Raw genomic sequence first — 12,757 nt, 5'->3', positions numbered from 1 at the left:
CCTCCAGGACGGGGACAGTGCCCCAGTCCTTGGCGTCAGCCTATCCCCAGGGCAGCCCCAGTGCCCAACACCCCAGAGACAAGCCAGCAGGAGATGCCTTGGGGAGCCATGTCAGCCCCAGGACACAAGTAGAGCCTGTTTCACCTCCTGATGGCAGCTACCGCAGGTCACACATCCAGCAACACCTATGTGACAACCGTGGTGTCCACCAGCCCTGGTGTACAATTCCAGGCTGGGGGATCAGCTCCAGCACTGCCTCACCTTCCTAATAAACATCAGGAGATTCTAAACCACCAAAACCAGACAGTTTTCACAGCAACAGTTAGCTCCTGTAGCACATTCCAGTCTTATCAAAGGCTAGATAGATATACATGTGCTCCAGCCTGCAGTGACACCAGGCTGGGGACCCCAACTTCACTTCCCAGATGCTACAGTTCTGGCATCCAACACACAGAGGTGACCAGAAGTGGCAAGTAATAAGTGATTTCCCTCACCAGGTACTGGCTGCAGCAGCCATTTCAGCACTCACCTCTGCCCTCCCACTCCCACAGGATCTACTTCCTGTCCAAGTTTTGGGAATTTGAAACAACAAATTCACCCCCTGTAGGGCACAGACACTTGAGAGCTGCTGGGAGCCAGCAGCATGCACTGGCCCAGGATACAGGTGCCTGCACTAAATTACAGATGATCATCTCTCACTGGAGTGAAATGAAGAAACACAAATATAGGTACAAGTAGCTCAAAACTGAACTGACCAGACCCAGAATAAAATGACAGCAGCACTAGGGATTAAAGGTAGAGTCTCATGATGTCAGCAGCCTGAAGAAACCGCTCAGGGTTTTACTAAATCAATTCAAGCACTGTTAAGAGGCATTTAATAACAATGTAAATTGAAACAGTGATTAAAGCTGTGACTGAAATGTTTTAAAACATGCACTAGTTCCAAGCCAAATTTTGGACAACATTCTAAGGAAAAAAGTGACACAGGTAGGAACATGATATGAGAAGGTCACCATAGGACTTGAAAACACATTAGCTACAAACTCCAGCATTCTTAACTCTGCAGACTTTGAGGCTAGTCACTAACAGTTGTGAAGGGCCCATGGTTCCAACAGCTTCCAAAAGGGCTCTGTCAGGATCTTGCATTAGGAGCATGCAGGAACATGGTGACAAATGACCTGGCAGGTAATCCACACCCAGCCTGTAACTATTTAGCACAGTCTGCTTTACAATGTTTGACTTTCAAACTACAACAGAAACTAGTTAAGACATAACCAAAACCTGACTGCAACTTGATTTGGCACAACCTCTAGTACAGCTGCAGGATATCCCTGGAAAAAACAACTCTGACCTTGCTCCCAGCCTGGTCAGACATGCCCAGCACAGGACCTGCAGGACAGGGGGGTCTGCAACCACCTGTCCCATTCTGGGGTTCCAGAGTGGCACAGCCACCACCCTTGGGATGCAGCTGGCCCTAAACAGGAATACATAAAATCTCAGCCTCAGCACCGGGGAGGAAAATGCAACAGGTTTTTTATCATGCTAATAAGAATACAGAATGAGAAGAGCTTCTGGATAAGAGAGGTAACAGAAGCATCAGGATAATCCACCTCGTACAAAAAAGAAAATTTGGAAAAGATATCTAAGTGCTACTGTAAAAAGAGAACAATCCATTCAGGTTCACTGCCTGTTATCTCTCCTAAAGGCCCACATCCAGCTCTGGTTTCCAGACCTCCAGCCAGCCTCCCTGGTGCCAGGGGAAGTCTCTCCCTGTTCCTGCCCAGCTCTCAGGTCGCTGCACCTCCAGTGAGCACTCAGCAGCACTGCTGGAGTCCTGATGTCATGCACACAACCAGAAAGCGGCTTCTGAGGAAGGAAAACACACCTCTGGCACTCGAAGGCTACCAGTGCCCTGGGAATAGCTAGTTTTTAACGAGAATGCTCTCATCTCCCACAAGCCTCTTAGCAAGCATTGTACCAAGAGCAGAGTTTAAAGAAGCACATCCATTGCTCATCACTGCACAGCAAAGCTGTCGCTTTGTTAATGAGGCTGAATCAGCACAAGCACAAAGCCCAAATTCACAGTTTTGTCCACTCGCCACTTCTCGCCCTTACCACTCCCTTCATCACAAACAATAGGAATGGTCAACTCAAGAAATCTTTAAAGAAAGGTTAAAAACTACACTTGTTTGCTAGGGAATTCATCCATTTAACACTCTGCTTTTAGACAAACTTGCCAGACTCCATCAGGGTCAGGATTCTAAATAAACCTCTGGATTCATGAGACCCACACAGCCAATGTCACAGCTCACGGCCACCAAAGAGCAGGTTCCCTACCCTCCCTTCACACACACACCTCCACCACCACCCCAGCAGCTCATGCCACATACCTCTGACTTTCATCACCTTTCCAGAAGTTACTGCAATTCCAGAAGTTACTGAAATTCAACAGCCCTGCAAAGAGATGGGATGCTGTCCACGTCCACTGGTAGTCCCAGAGTGTACAAGAGAAAGCAGTATCTCTCTTTCAGCAGGGCAGATCCACTGCATTTGTGTGGGCTGCTCCAGAAGGCATCAGCTTCAACTCCCTCTGCTGAAGATCCTCAGCACAAATCAGCACCAGCTGAAGAAGATCCTCAGCACATATCAGCCCCAGCTGAAGATCCTCAGCACATATCAGCACCAGCTGAAGATCCTCAGCACATATCAGCACCAGCTGAAGATCCTCAGCACATATCAGCACCAGCTGAAGATCCTCAGCGCACTACACACCCAACTGTGCCACAAGGGCCCAGTGCTAAATAGACAGTCACAACAGGCAGCCCTGTAGTACATCCAATCCATAAATCCACATTTGGTTCATTTGAATAAATCAGGCTAAAGTACCTCTGATGGGAGCAACCAGTACAGCCTCATTTCCAGGCACCTGGGCTTTCTCCATCGCCCATGGTCTCAGCTTGGCCTCCTCTTTCCCACTCCAAAACCCAGCCCTTCAGTGTGGACTTCATTTTTGTCCACATGGCTTCCAGAGCAGCACGCTCCAAACCTTACATCCAGTGCCACCAGGAAGAGGCCAAAAGCAGATGTTCCCCACCACAGCAATTTCCAAACAGACCATCCATGAGGGAGTTATCTCAGGACACCTTCTCCTGCACACTACTCATCACCCTCATCTCTACAAAATCCTGCCATGAATTCGGTGTCATCATCTACATAACATAAAGACGCTTAAGGAGAGTCAAACTTTGAACTGCTTTCAATTAAAAGCAACACAGATTACAGGAATATACTTCCACCCTCAAGACAGGATTATTCAACACTAGGATCTGCCAAAGGAGAGAGGATGACACTGTTGTGCTCCCTGTTCCAAATTGTTCTGCTTCTCTCCAGCAGATAAACTACATGCAAACAGGAAAACCTGACTTGAGCTGGCAGGACACAAATACAGCCACACTGATCTGTGCAGTGAGGCACAAAAATAAGTTGCTAATGGCAAAGCCCAACTCATTCATGAAGTGATTCCTCAGAATAGCCAGTGTTCTCACAACTGGAGATGTTTATTTCTATTACAGACAAGGTTCCTAAATCCTAGAAATCAGGATTCTGACAAACACCTATAGCCTGCCAGCAAGCGGGAATTATGGTCAAATGGAGAGAGGAAAAAAAATGAACAATTACAAATATACACACCAAGTCTGTTGCCCAGTCAAGACATCATCCAGCAGACATAATACATCTCAATGCATTCTGTAATCCATCTCAGAAATCAACTTTCTGGATTTGTTTTATTGGGACTTTGAGTTGTTTTTTGTAGGTTGGCCTATTTTTAACTATTTTAACTGCAATTAGGTTCCAGGCCTGTGCAATTTAGCCACATCTCTTATTTTAAAATTAATTACTAGTTCTCTACAGAAAACAATCCCTTTCCTAAGGATTTGGTTTTCTTCTTTCTGGAACGGCAGAGGAAAAGACAGCGGAAGCAGGGGAAGGGAACACTCCAGCACTAGAAACTGGGCAGTTTAAGAACACCATGCTGGAAAAAGTTGGCATGACAGTGTTTTGGATACTGCTGAGAGCCACAGTTCCAGTCCCAGGTAAACCCTGTCAGGTGTTAGTATTGACCTGGCAGTAACTCCAGTCCTGAGCTGAACATGCCAGCAGTAAAACCACATTCCTTCCTCCCAGTGCTCAAGCTAGGAGTCACCCAACCCGTGCCACATTCCTCCCTAGCTTACCCAAAATAACAGTGTACACAAGATTACACAGCATTTCTTTCTGCAAGGGACAGAACTGCCCAGCAGCACTTATACTGCTACAGTAAAGCCCTCCTATTCAACACAATGAAATATTTAAGAGGAAGTAGCAGTGTAAGCAAAAGATGGAGAAATTTATGGAAGTTAATGAGCTTTCTTGTTTACCAACACCAAAATTTAATTGTAATTAAATCAAGCTACTTCTGCGCATTGCTATCCCATCTACAACTTTCTGTTGACTGAAGTTGTTGGATAATCCAGCCCTCACTGCTATTACAGGGCCTGGAAGTTTCCAGCTTGCTCACAAGTCCCAGTTTATATTGCAGAGTTTAATTACGCAAAGGTCTTGGCCCCATCCAATATTCTGGGACTGAGAGGTTTTCAATTTGGCCAAATCCAACAGAAATCAGTGAGCTGCCACCAGGCTGCACCCACACCACCACCTCTGATGCAGCCTCTGGATCCTAAAGCACCTGTACAGGCAGCCCACCTTGCACCAGGAACTGTCTTTGGTTCAGAAAGGATAAGTATTATATAACACAGAATCTTGCACTGGCTGGAGACACAACTGCAGCCTAGAAGCTGCAGGGGTGAACTCTTCCCACAATATCCTAAGGTTTAACACAGATTCCCTTCTGATAATAAGCTCATTCGGCACTCGTACCATGCCTGGTGATGTTTGCAAAACAAAACACAAAAAATCTCGTCAGAGACCTGTAAACCCTAACTCCTAGTGCAAGCTGTGCCCCGGGGGTGAGGTGCCTGCTCATCAACAGGTGTGAGGCTCCCAGTCTATGTTTGTTTCCCAGGAAAATGGCCCCTGTGCAGGAGCAGAGGAAAACCTCGAGTTCCCATTTCCCATTACACAGTGCCCTCCAACGGCCAGCCCTTCACATGAAACCCATGGCATGCTTCCCTTCCCAAAGGCAGGAGCGGAACCACGGGTTGCACTAACCTGCATACCACCCTTAGAGGACAGACAACAGCCAGGGGAGACAGAGCCATCTCTGAATGGGGTTATAGCTAAAACTAACATTCCTTGTCTACCTCATGTTCATACAAGCCTCCTTCAATGTCTTTATATTCATTTTATAATAAAACTAGAATTTACTTAGTGTCAGCACTAGTGACCAAAACATGCCGATAATTCATCAAAAGCTGTTTTAAAATGCAGGCTGTTATAAAAATCTATTGACCTCCTAAGAACCACAGCCTATTTTGATATTCTGCCACACAAGTAGATATGCAAGCCCTGTCATTTATGAAATACTTCCTTACCTGGACTTTTTAATCATCATTTAAGGTTTACATGCTATCCCTGAAGCTAGTGCACTTCAGAGTCTATAAAAACAATTCAGGGTCAATAAAAAAGTCACTATTCTGAATTGCTTATTGCTAAGACACTGTCAGTGCTGTGACCAAGGGAGGCCCCTCTCACACTCAGATAGCAGAGTGAGGCTTTTATGTAACTGGCAGAGCTCTGATTTAAAGGGTCTATGTTCAGTGGTAGTGACAAAGGGTGCATCTGCTCAAGGAACTCAAGGTTTTCTTCACATAAAGCTTCCAGGTTTCAAGAACACAGTGGGTTGGGCTGGAGCTCATGGGGCCAGGGGTACATCCCTGGGCAGACTGGCCCCCCACACTGCCCCTCTCCATCTCACAGCTGAGGAGCCACAGCAGCCCAAAAGCTGCTTCTCCAGCACATCAGGGCCCTGGTAGCGCTCTTCCAGTGCCACAGTGCCCAGTGCTCCAGTGCTGCTCCAGGAGCTGAGCTGGGAACCAGTGCGATGAAGGGACAGGGCTCTGGAACCCCTCCCAAGCACCAGTCCTGGCAGGGGCTCCGTGGGGACAGCCCGGGCTCAGGAAATATCGCTGGCTGTGCCAGCACGGTGCAGAAGCCAGGTGAGCTGCAAGGTACAGCCTCACCACCGAGACCACACAACAGGAAACATCACCTGAAATATAACTGCAGCCATCTACGACGCTGACACTGCCCCAACAACTCAGCATTGCCATTACTTCCAAAGTTTATGGCTTGCTTCGAATGCAAAGTAGAGAAATCTGGCCCTGAACTCCCACATGTCACTGCTGTTACCAAGTCCAGGGAGGGGGGAAAATTGCAGCCCTTTTCCTCCCCAGCAAATCCTGCTGATTATGAGAAATAACATCTTCTCAAGGCCTTTGCAGCCCCATCTCATGGATCCGTTAACATGACACTCGAGTAGCCGGAAGGAGACACCCTCAAGGGAGATAATTCCAGAGCAACAAACCCATCAGGAACATGTAAACACGAGGCACAAAAGCCAACCTTCCATATGCCTCAGTCTGAAACAGTTTGCACAGACAGTTCATCCATCACAGCACAAGCTGCATTTCACCACAGCACCACTGTGGCAAATCTTGGCTTATTCCTTACCTTGATGTCAGATCCAGCACAGGTGAGCCTCTGCTTTACAGGAATCCATCCTGTCCATAGGAACCATTTCCATCATACTCAGAGGTGGGTTTGTTTCCCTTTCCCCTAAGTGTGTCTCGGTAAAGTGAAGCACCACACTGGCTCCTGAGGTCCTGAAAAATCCTTCGGGATTCACTCTTCAAGGACAAGGCTTTGCCCAGCATAGCACACCAGAACTAAGATGAAAGGTTAGGCTACAGTAACTACACACAGAATTATTTATTTTGAGGCATATGGGATTGTATCTCACACATTGTGATATTTTTCAGGAACCTAAGATCCTTTAGACAATTTCTAAGGCATGACAAAATGTCATCTCAGTAGGAAGCTTCTAATTCCAATTGACTCAATCATAAGTCACAGAAGTTGAATAGAACTTGAAAAGAGAAGAATGCTGAAACTGCAGAGAGCAGTTTCACATATGAACCGCTTTTCCCCCAAATATTTTAAAGTATAAAAAGACACTCTTCAAGGATCTTTTTTCTAAATTTCCCTTTTTAATTAAAGCAAACAAGTTCTGAGGAGCTGCAAGTTTTGCTTCCATCCAAGGACACTAAGAAAGCAAAATATTTGTGGATTTGTGTGGGCAATATCTGACTCTCAAGAAACCCAAGCTGAAGCAAAAAAGAGGTGCACTTCATTCACAATTATCTTCCGCTACGAAGGGCTGTAAGTTTTTATATACACTGTTATTTAGAGATTGCATGAAAGCACCTAAACTTTCAGGAGCCTGTATAAATATTATTTCACAGAATCACAAAGAGGCTGAGGTTGACACAAGCCCCTGAAGATCACCTGGCCCACCCCCTGCTTAATCCAGAGCTGGCTGCTCAGGCCTGTGTCCCCATGGTTCCAAACAGCCCCAAGGATGGAGGTCCAATACCCTCTGGGCAGCCTGGCCCAGTGCTGAGGTCATCCTGACAGTGAAAAACTGGCAGGGTATGAATCTGATTTACAACTCATTTTAACTAATTAATATAAAACACTTTACAATTCAGGTTTTCAAGGAGGCTGATCTATGAACACAACATCTGCCATGAAAAACTGCAAAGGTTGGCTCATCCCCTGTGACTCAGTGAGCCCCAAATCCCCAAAAGGCCTAGTGTTCCAACACCTATCAGAGACCTTGGGCAAAACAGAACAATTCACATGGAAGGCAGCCCTGTGAACCACAGCTACCCACAGGGATGAGTGCAGGCCCATAGTCTGCACACGCGCAGCCTGGGCCTGCTCCATGCCCACCACACACACATCAGCTGTGCAAGCAGGAGGGAAGCCTGCGCCTCTGGTCTATAGGAGATTGCTGGTTCTCTCTCTCTGGAGAGCCACTCAGCAAGTCCAGCTTGCATGTAAATCACTGCATTTTCCAATCAGCAAATGTGCCAGGAGTGGAAGCACTACACAAGGCCAACTCAAAGCCCTCCAAAACCCATTTACAGCAGATCTGCAAACTGCATTTCAAACCTAGGCAGAAACAAAGGAAATGAATAGGCTGAATATGTCCACATATGCCACTCAGCCTCTCACAGCTAATAGAGCTCTGCTTTCCAAAAAATGATGAGCCAAGTCCAGGCCAATGCTAGAGGGAAGTCATTACCCACACAGGCCAGCATGCAGAGAACTGCCAGCACACCCTCCTCAGCCCACTTGAACTTCACCTTTACCAGAGCTTTCTTACAGCCACCCTCCTGAGAGAGACCATCCTCCCCTCCTCCATGCTCTCTCCTCCACCCATTACTAGAGACTCAACAGCGGGTCAGGGCCATGAAACTACAGCCCAACAGGCTGTATCGCCTGCACCCTTCTCCTTGCCACCCCTCCCTCAGCCCCTTTTCCCTCTTTCTTCCATCCTATTTCCATTTGTGTAGTTTTAAATGGTTACTGCTCTTCCTGAGAAGTGTCCAGCATCAGCAGATGCACAGCAAAGCAGGAACAAAGCACAGTCTGCTGTCCCTCAGGCAGTGTGGCTGTGGTCATCACTGCAGCTGTGACATCGGTCACTGCTGAGAGACCAGAGCTGTTCCTTTCCCAGCAGCTCCTTTTCTAACTGCTTGGTTTTACCTCGGGAGATGACTGACAAACACATCTCCTCACCCACCGCTCCACAGGCCAAGTCCTCAGCACCTGCTAGGGCTGAGCATCATGGCAGGAAGAGCCCCTGCTGTCCCAAAATCCCTCCACCTCCAAGCCAAGGTGAGAGCAGCCAGCAGATTTCTCCCTGTATCCATTTCTCTTTAGCATTCTGTGCAAGTACCAGCATATGTCAAGGCAGGAGGCAGGGACAAAAGACACAGCCAAGCGCACGCAGAACAGAAAAAGCAGCAGCCAAGCTCCAGCATGATGTTCTCAGCCACCTCCCTGGGACCTGGCAGGGTGGCTCCAGGTTTCCCTTTTCCTCACAGATCACACGTGCTAATAAAAGCACAAAAGCACCTCCAATCAAATGTCTTGGAATGCCCATGCTGGGACAGCAAACCCCACTGCCTTTAGCTGTTCCCTAAGCCTGTGCAAAGCCCCCAGCAGGCCAGGAGCAGGCAAGATGAGCACAGGAGCGGGCAGGATTACTGCAGGCCCTCCGGAGCAAGTAGGGCCCTGCAGATGGTCCTGCAGTGGGCTCAGCTACCTGCAGGGCAAGGCAATGCACCGGAGCTGGCCCAAAGCTGCTTGGGGACTGGTGCCAGCCAGCTCTGTGCTCACACGAAGGCTTATGGGAACAAACCAGGGAGGAGAAGGTTCTCCTCTGCTGTTGTGCTCGCTATCTACATCACCCAATGCTCCTGCAACGCCCTCTCCTCTCCCCTACCTTCATACACATACAGAGCATTTGCAATCACTCCGCTCTCAGCTTTATAATTTAACAACAACAGAATGACACCCCCCCTTATCAAAACGCCCACTCCTGCCCAGGAACCTCCTTCCCAATGAGAATTAAACATTACAGTCATCCAGACTGCCGCTAAAATACACCAGGTAAGAAACACTGTCAGCTTCACAGAGCAGATGCTTTTAACGTTTCTTCTAAACCACAAACAGACTGGCACATCATCCGTTGTGTTCAACCCCACAAAACCAGAAACAATGCTATTGCAATTACTATTCACTCCTGTAAAAATAAAATATATACGTGCGCTCCTAACAGCCCTGAAACCGCAGCCCAATAATGCAGCCGTGCCCATTGCTGATGCTCTATGATCCTGGCTCCTAAGAAAAGGAACCTGACCGAGGCAATGAAACAAAAAGGGCATTAAGTAAGATTTTTAACATTCACCTAAAGTAAACGGGACTGCTCTAATGCTTGTACGATTAGTTTGATTCTGCAGAAGACATCTGCTGATAAAGCCGGCACGCGGTGATTAGTTATCGCGGGTCCTACCCCGCTTATCAGCTCCATCTGCACTGGGGCCAGGCTGTGTACGACACGGTACCCGGCGCACCGGCCCGGCAGCTGCTCCCCGGGGACACCGGCAGCGCGGCGGGGAGGAGGCGGAGAGGGGCGGCCGCCCCCGCCCGCAGCACCGCCGGCCGAGGCTCTTTGTTCGCCGCCGTCCCGGCCGAGGCACCCGCAGGCTCCGGGCGGCCGCACCTGCCTGGGGTGCAGGCAGAGCTCCCCGGGCCGGGCCCCCGGGCAAGCGGCCGCTGCGGGCGGGGCGCGGAGCCCTGCGGGGCGGGCAGCGCTTGCCCCCCGGGCCGGACGTCGACCTTCGCCCAGCTCCCGAACCTCCGCCGCGGCTCCCGCCGACGGGGCCCCGGCACAAGCCCAACCCAGCCCGTCCGCGCCGACCCACCTCGTCCTCCGAGAGCCCGTACATCGGTTCCGCCGCCGCGGTCGCCATGGAGCCGCTCCCGGGCCCGCCGAGCCGCCCGCCGCCGCCGCCTCCTGCTGCTGCTGCCGCCGCTGGCCCGCGGGCGGCGGAAGGCGCCGGGAGCCGAGCCCGGCGGAAAAGGGCCGGGGGCGGGGCCGCCGGGGGCCGGCCGCGCTGCCGCCGCCGCCCGGGCCGGGGCCGAGCGCGGCCGCAGAGACGGGGAGCGCCGGTGGGGCGGGGAGAGCGCCGGGCCGGCCCAACGGCGGCGGGCGGGGCGCGGCACAAAGCGCGGGAGGAGCCGCGCTCCGCGCCCGCACCGCCCCGAGGGACGGCCGTGAGGGGGCGCGAGGAGCAGCCGCGAGAGCGAGGGGGGAGACAATGGAGCGTGAGGGAGAGGCGTGAGGGGCGTGAGGGAGAGGCGCGAGGGATGCGCGCGAGGGGCGCGAGGGGCGCGAGGGGCGCGAGGGGCGCGAGGGCGGTGCGTGAAGGGCGTGAGGGGCGTGAGGGAGAGGCGCGAGGCATGCGCGCGAGGGAGGGGCGCGAAGCGCGTGAGGGGCGCGAGGGAGGGGCGCGAGGGATGCGCGCGAAGCGCGTGGGAGGGGCGTGAGGGGCGCGAGGGAGGGGCGCGAGGCATGCGCGCGAAGCGCGTGGGAGGGGCGTGAGGGGCGCGAGGGAGCGGCACGAGGCATGCGCGCGAAGCGCGTGGGAGGGGCGTGAGGGGCGCGAGGGAGGGGCACGAGGCATGCGCGCGAGGGAGGGGCGCGAGGGATGCGCGCGGGGCCAGCGGTCGTGTGTGGCTGGCGCCCTCCAGTGGGGGGGAGCGGTAGCGCAGGTCCTGGGCTGCGAGAGCGCTCCCCACGCGGGCCCGGGCCGTGTCCCGGGCCGCGTCCCCGCGCGGGACCGGGATGGGCAGGAACGAAGCCCCCGCTGCTCTCGGCTCTCCGGAGCAGTCGGAGGTGGTCGCTCACTGTGACATTTCTTCCCTCACCATCACGAGTTTTAGGGAAACCAAACACTGTGGGCACTTGGAGTGAGGGCACTTCTGGGCAAAATCAAGTTCTGCTTCAGCTCTAAACGAGCTTTTGATTTGTTTTGTGCGCCTGAGCTGGCTCTGTCCCCAGCCGTGCCCCTCCCTGCACTAATCTCCTATTTTTGATCTCTGGCAGTACGGTGGTGCTTAAGTGGAGGCTGTTGAGGGAGTTCAATGGCAGCGGTGCCCAGACACGTTTATGCTCTGCTACGTTTGCTTTAGCGTGCACAATGTTCCCAGAGGCACGTGTGGCTACTGGCACGGGACAGATCTGTCACCAGAGCCAACACAAGGCTGTTCTGGGTGCTTCAGACAAGTGCCACTGGCTCTGGCTTCAGCAGCCTGCCTCTGTGTGCTCAGGTACTTTGTACCACCTTGTGTTTCACAGAGCTGAGCAGAACGGGGAAAAGGAAACCCCTTTTTCTGGAGACATTTCACAGCACTAGGCCAGAAAGTGTTTTTGCAGGCTTTCCAAAGCCCTTTCTGGGGCAGGAAGGATGTGACCTCTGCCCAGACAGCAGTGCCTGGGAGCCGAGCACGAGCTGTTAAAGTCCAGCCTGGGGAGACATCAGCCTTTGCACTGCCACGGGTCCCTCCTGGCCATAAAGCACACGTGCAGTGCTGGGCAGGGCCGGGCAGGGGCTTCCCCAGCAGCACGGCCAAACTGCTCCTGTTTGCCTGGCCAAGGCCAGCCCTCGGACGATGGAGTCCACAGGAGTGCCTGGCACCAGGCTCGTTCCACAGGCCTCTTGTCAAGATAGATCCAGTTTGGTTCCCCTTTGTTCCAAGCTCAGCAGACCATTCCCAACTCTGGATGTTGCTTTGCCCCCCTGCTTTACACTCACCTACTTGGTTGCCTTAACAGAAGCATCTTTGCCCCCGCTCATCCCCTGGATACCATGGAGAACCAGGATTTCAGGAGTCCTTTCGTTCAGTCCATAAACACAACTCAGTTCTTTGCCTCCCATATCTTTCTGTGCTGATGCCAGGAGTTGGAAACCATCATTCTATCCAAGAATGTTTGTTTCTGAAGGGCAGAATGAAAAACAAACAGTTGGTACAATTCAACAGCTCTATGTGGACTGTAATCTCAGCACGGTCAAGATGGTGATACATGGAAATCTCAGAATCCAGATCTTTTCTGCAGCACATGTTCCTGTCCCTCTAAAATCACACATGTGGCTTTTTCCTTGCGCCTCACAGCATGTGGGCAGCT

General features: G+C 51.6%; 1 protein-coding gene across 3 annotated transcripts in view; it reads right to left on the bottom strand.

Moving 5' to 3' along the window:
- The window catches only part of LOC110478594 (NEDD4 like E3 ubiquitin protein ligase), a 78,502-nt gene extending 67,858 nt beyond the window's left edge, over nt 1-10,644 (bottom strand). For 2 of the 3 annotated variants that reach the window (XM_021545352.3, XM_021545354.3), the window contains exon 1: nt 10,494-10,643. In XM_021545352.3, coding sequence (XP_021401027.2) covers nt 10,494-10,541 — 48 coding nt within the window. In that variant the 5' untranslated portion in view covers nt 10,542-10,643. Of the gene's footprint in view, nt 1-10,493 lie in introns of all 3 variants that reach the window. The other variant, XM_021545351.3, reaches the window with a different exon arrangement.
- Nucleotides 10,645-12,757: the final 2,113 nt, after the last annotated feature.

This window comes from Lonchura striata, chromosome Z (assembly GCF_050655825.1).
Source record: "Lonchura striata isolate lonStrDom1 chromosome Z, ASM5065582v1, whole genome shotgun sequence".
Taxonomy (NCBI): domain Eukaryota; kingdom Metazoa; phylum Chordata; class Aves; order Passeriformes; family Estrildidae; genus Lonchura; species Lonchura striata.
Note: the sequence above shows the minus strand (reverse complement) of the source record. Positions and strands in the feature narration are given on the sequence as shown.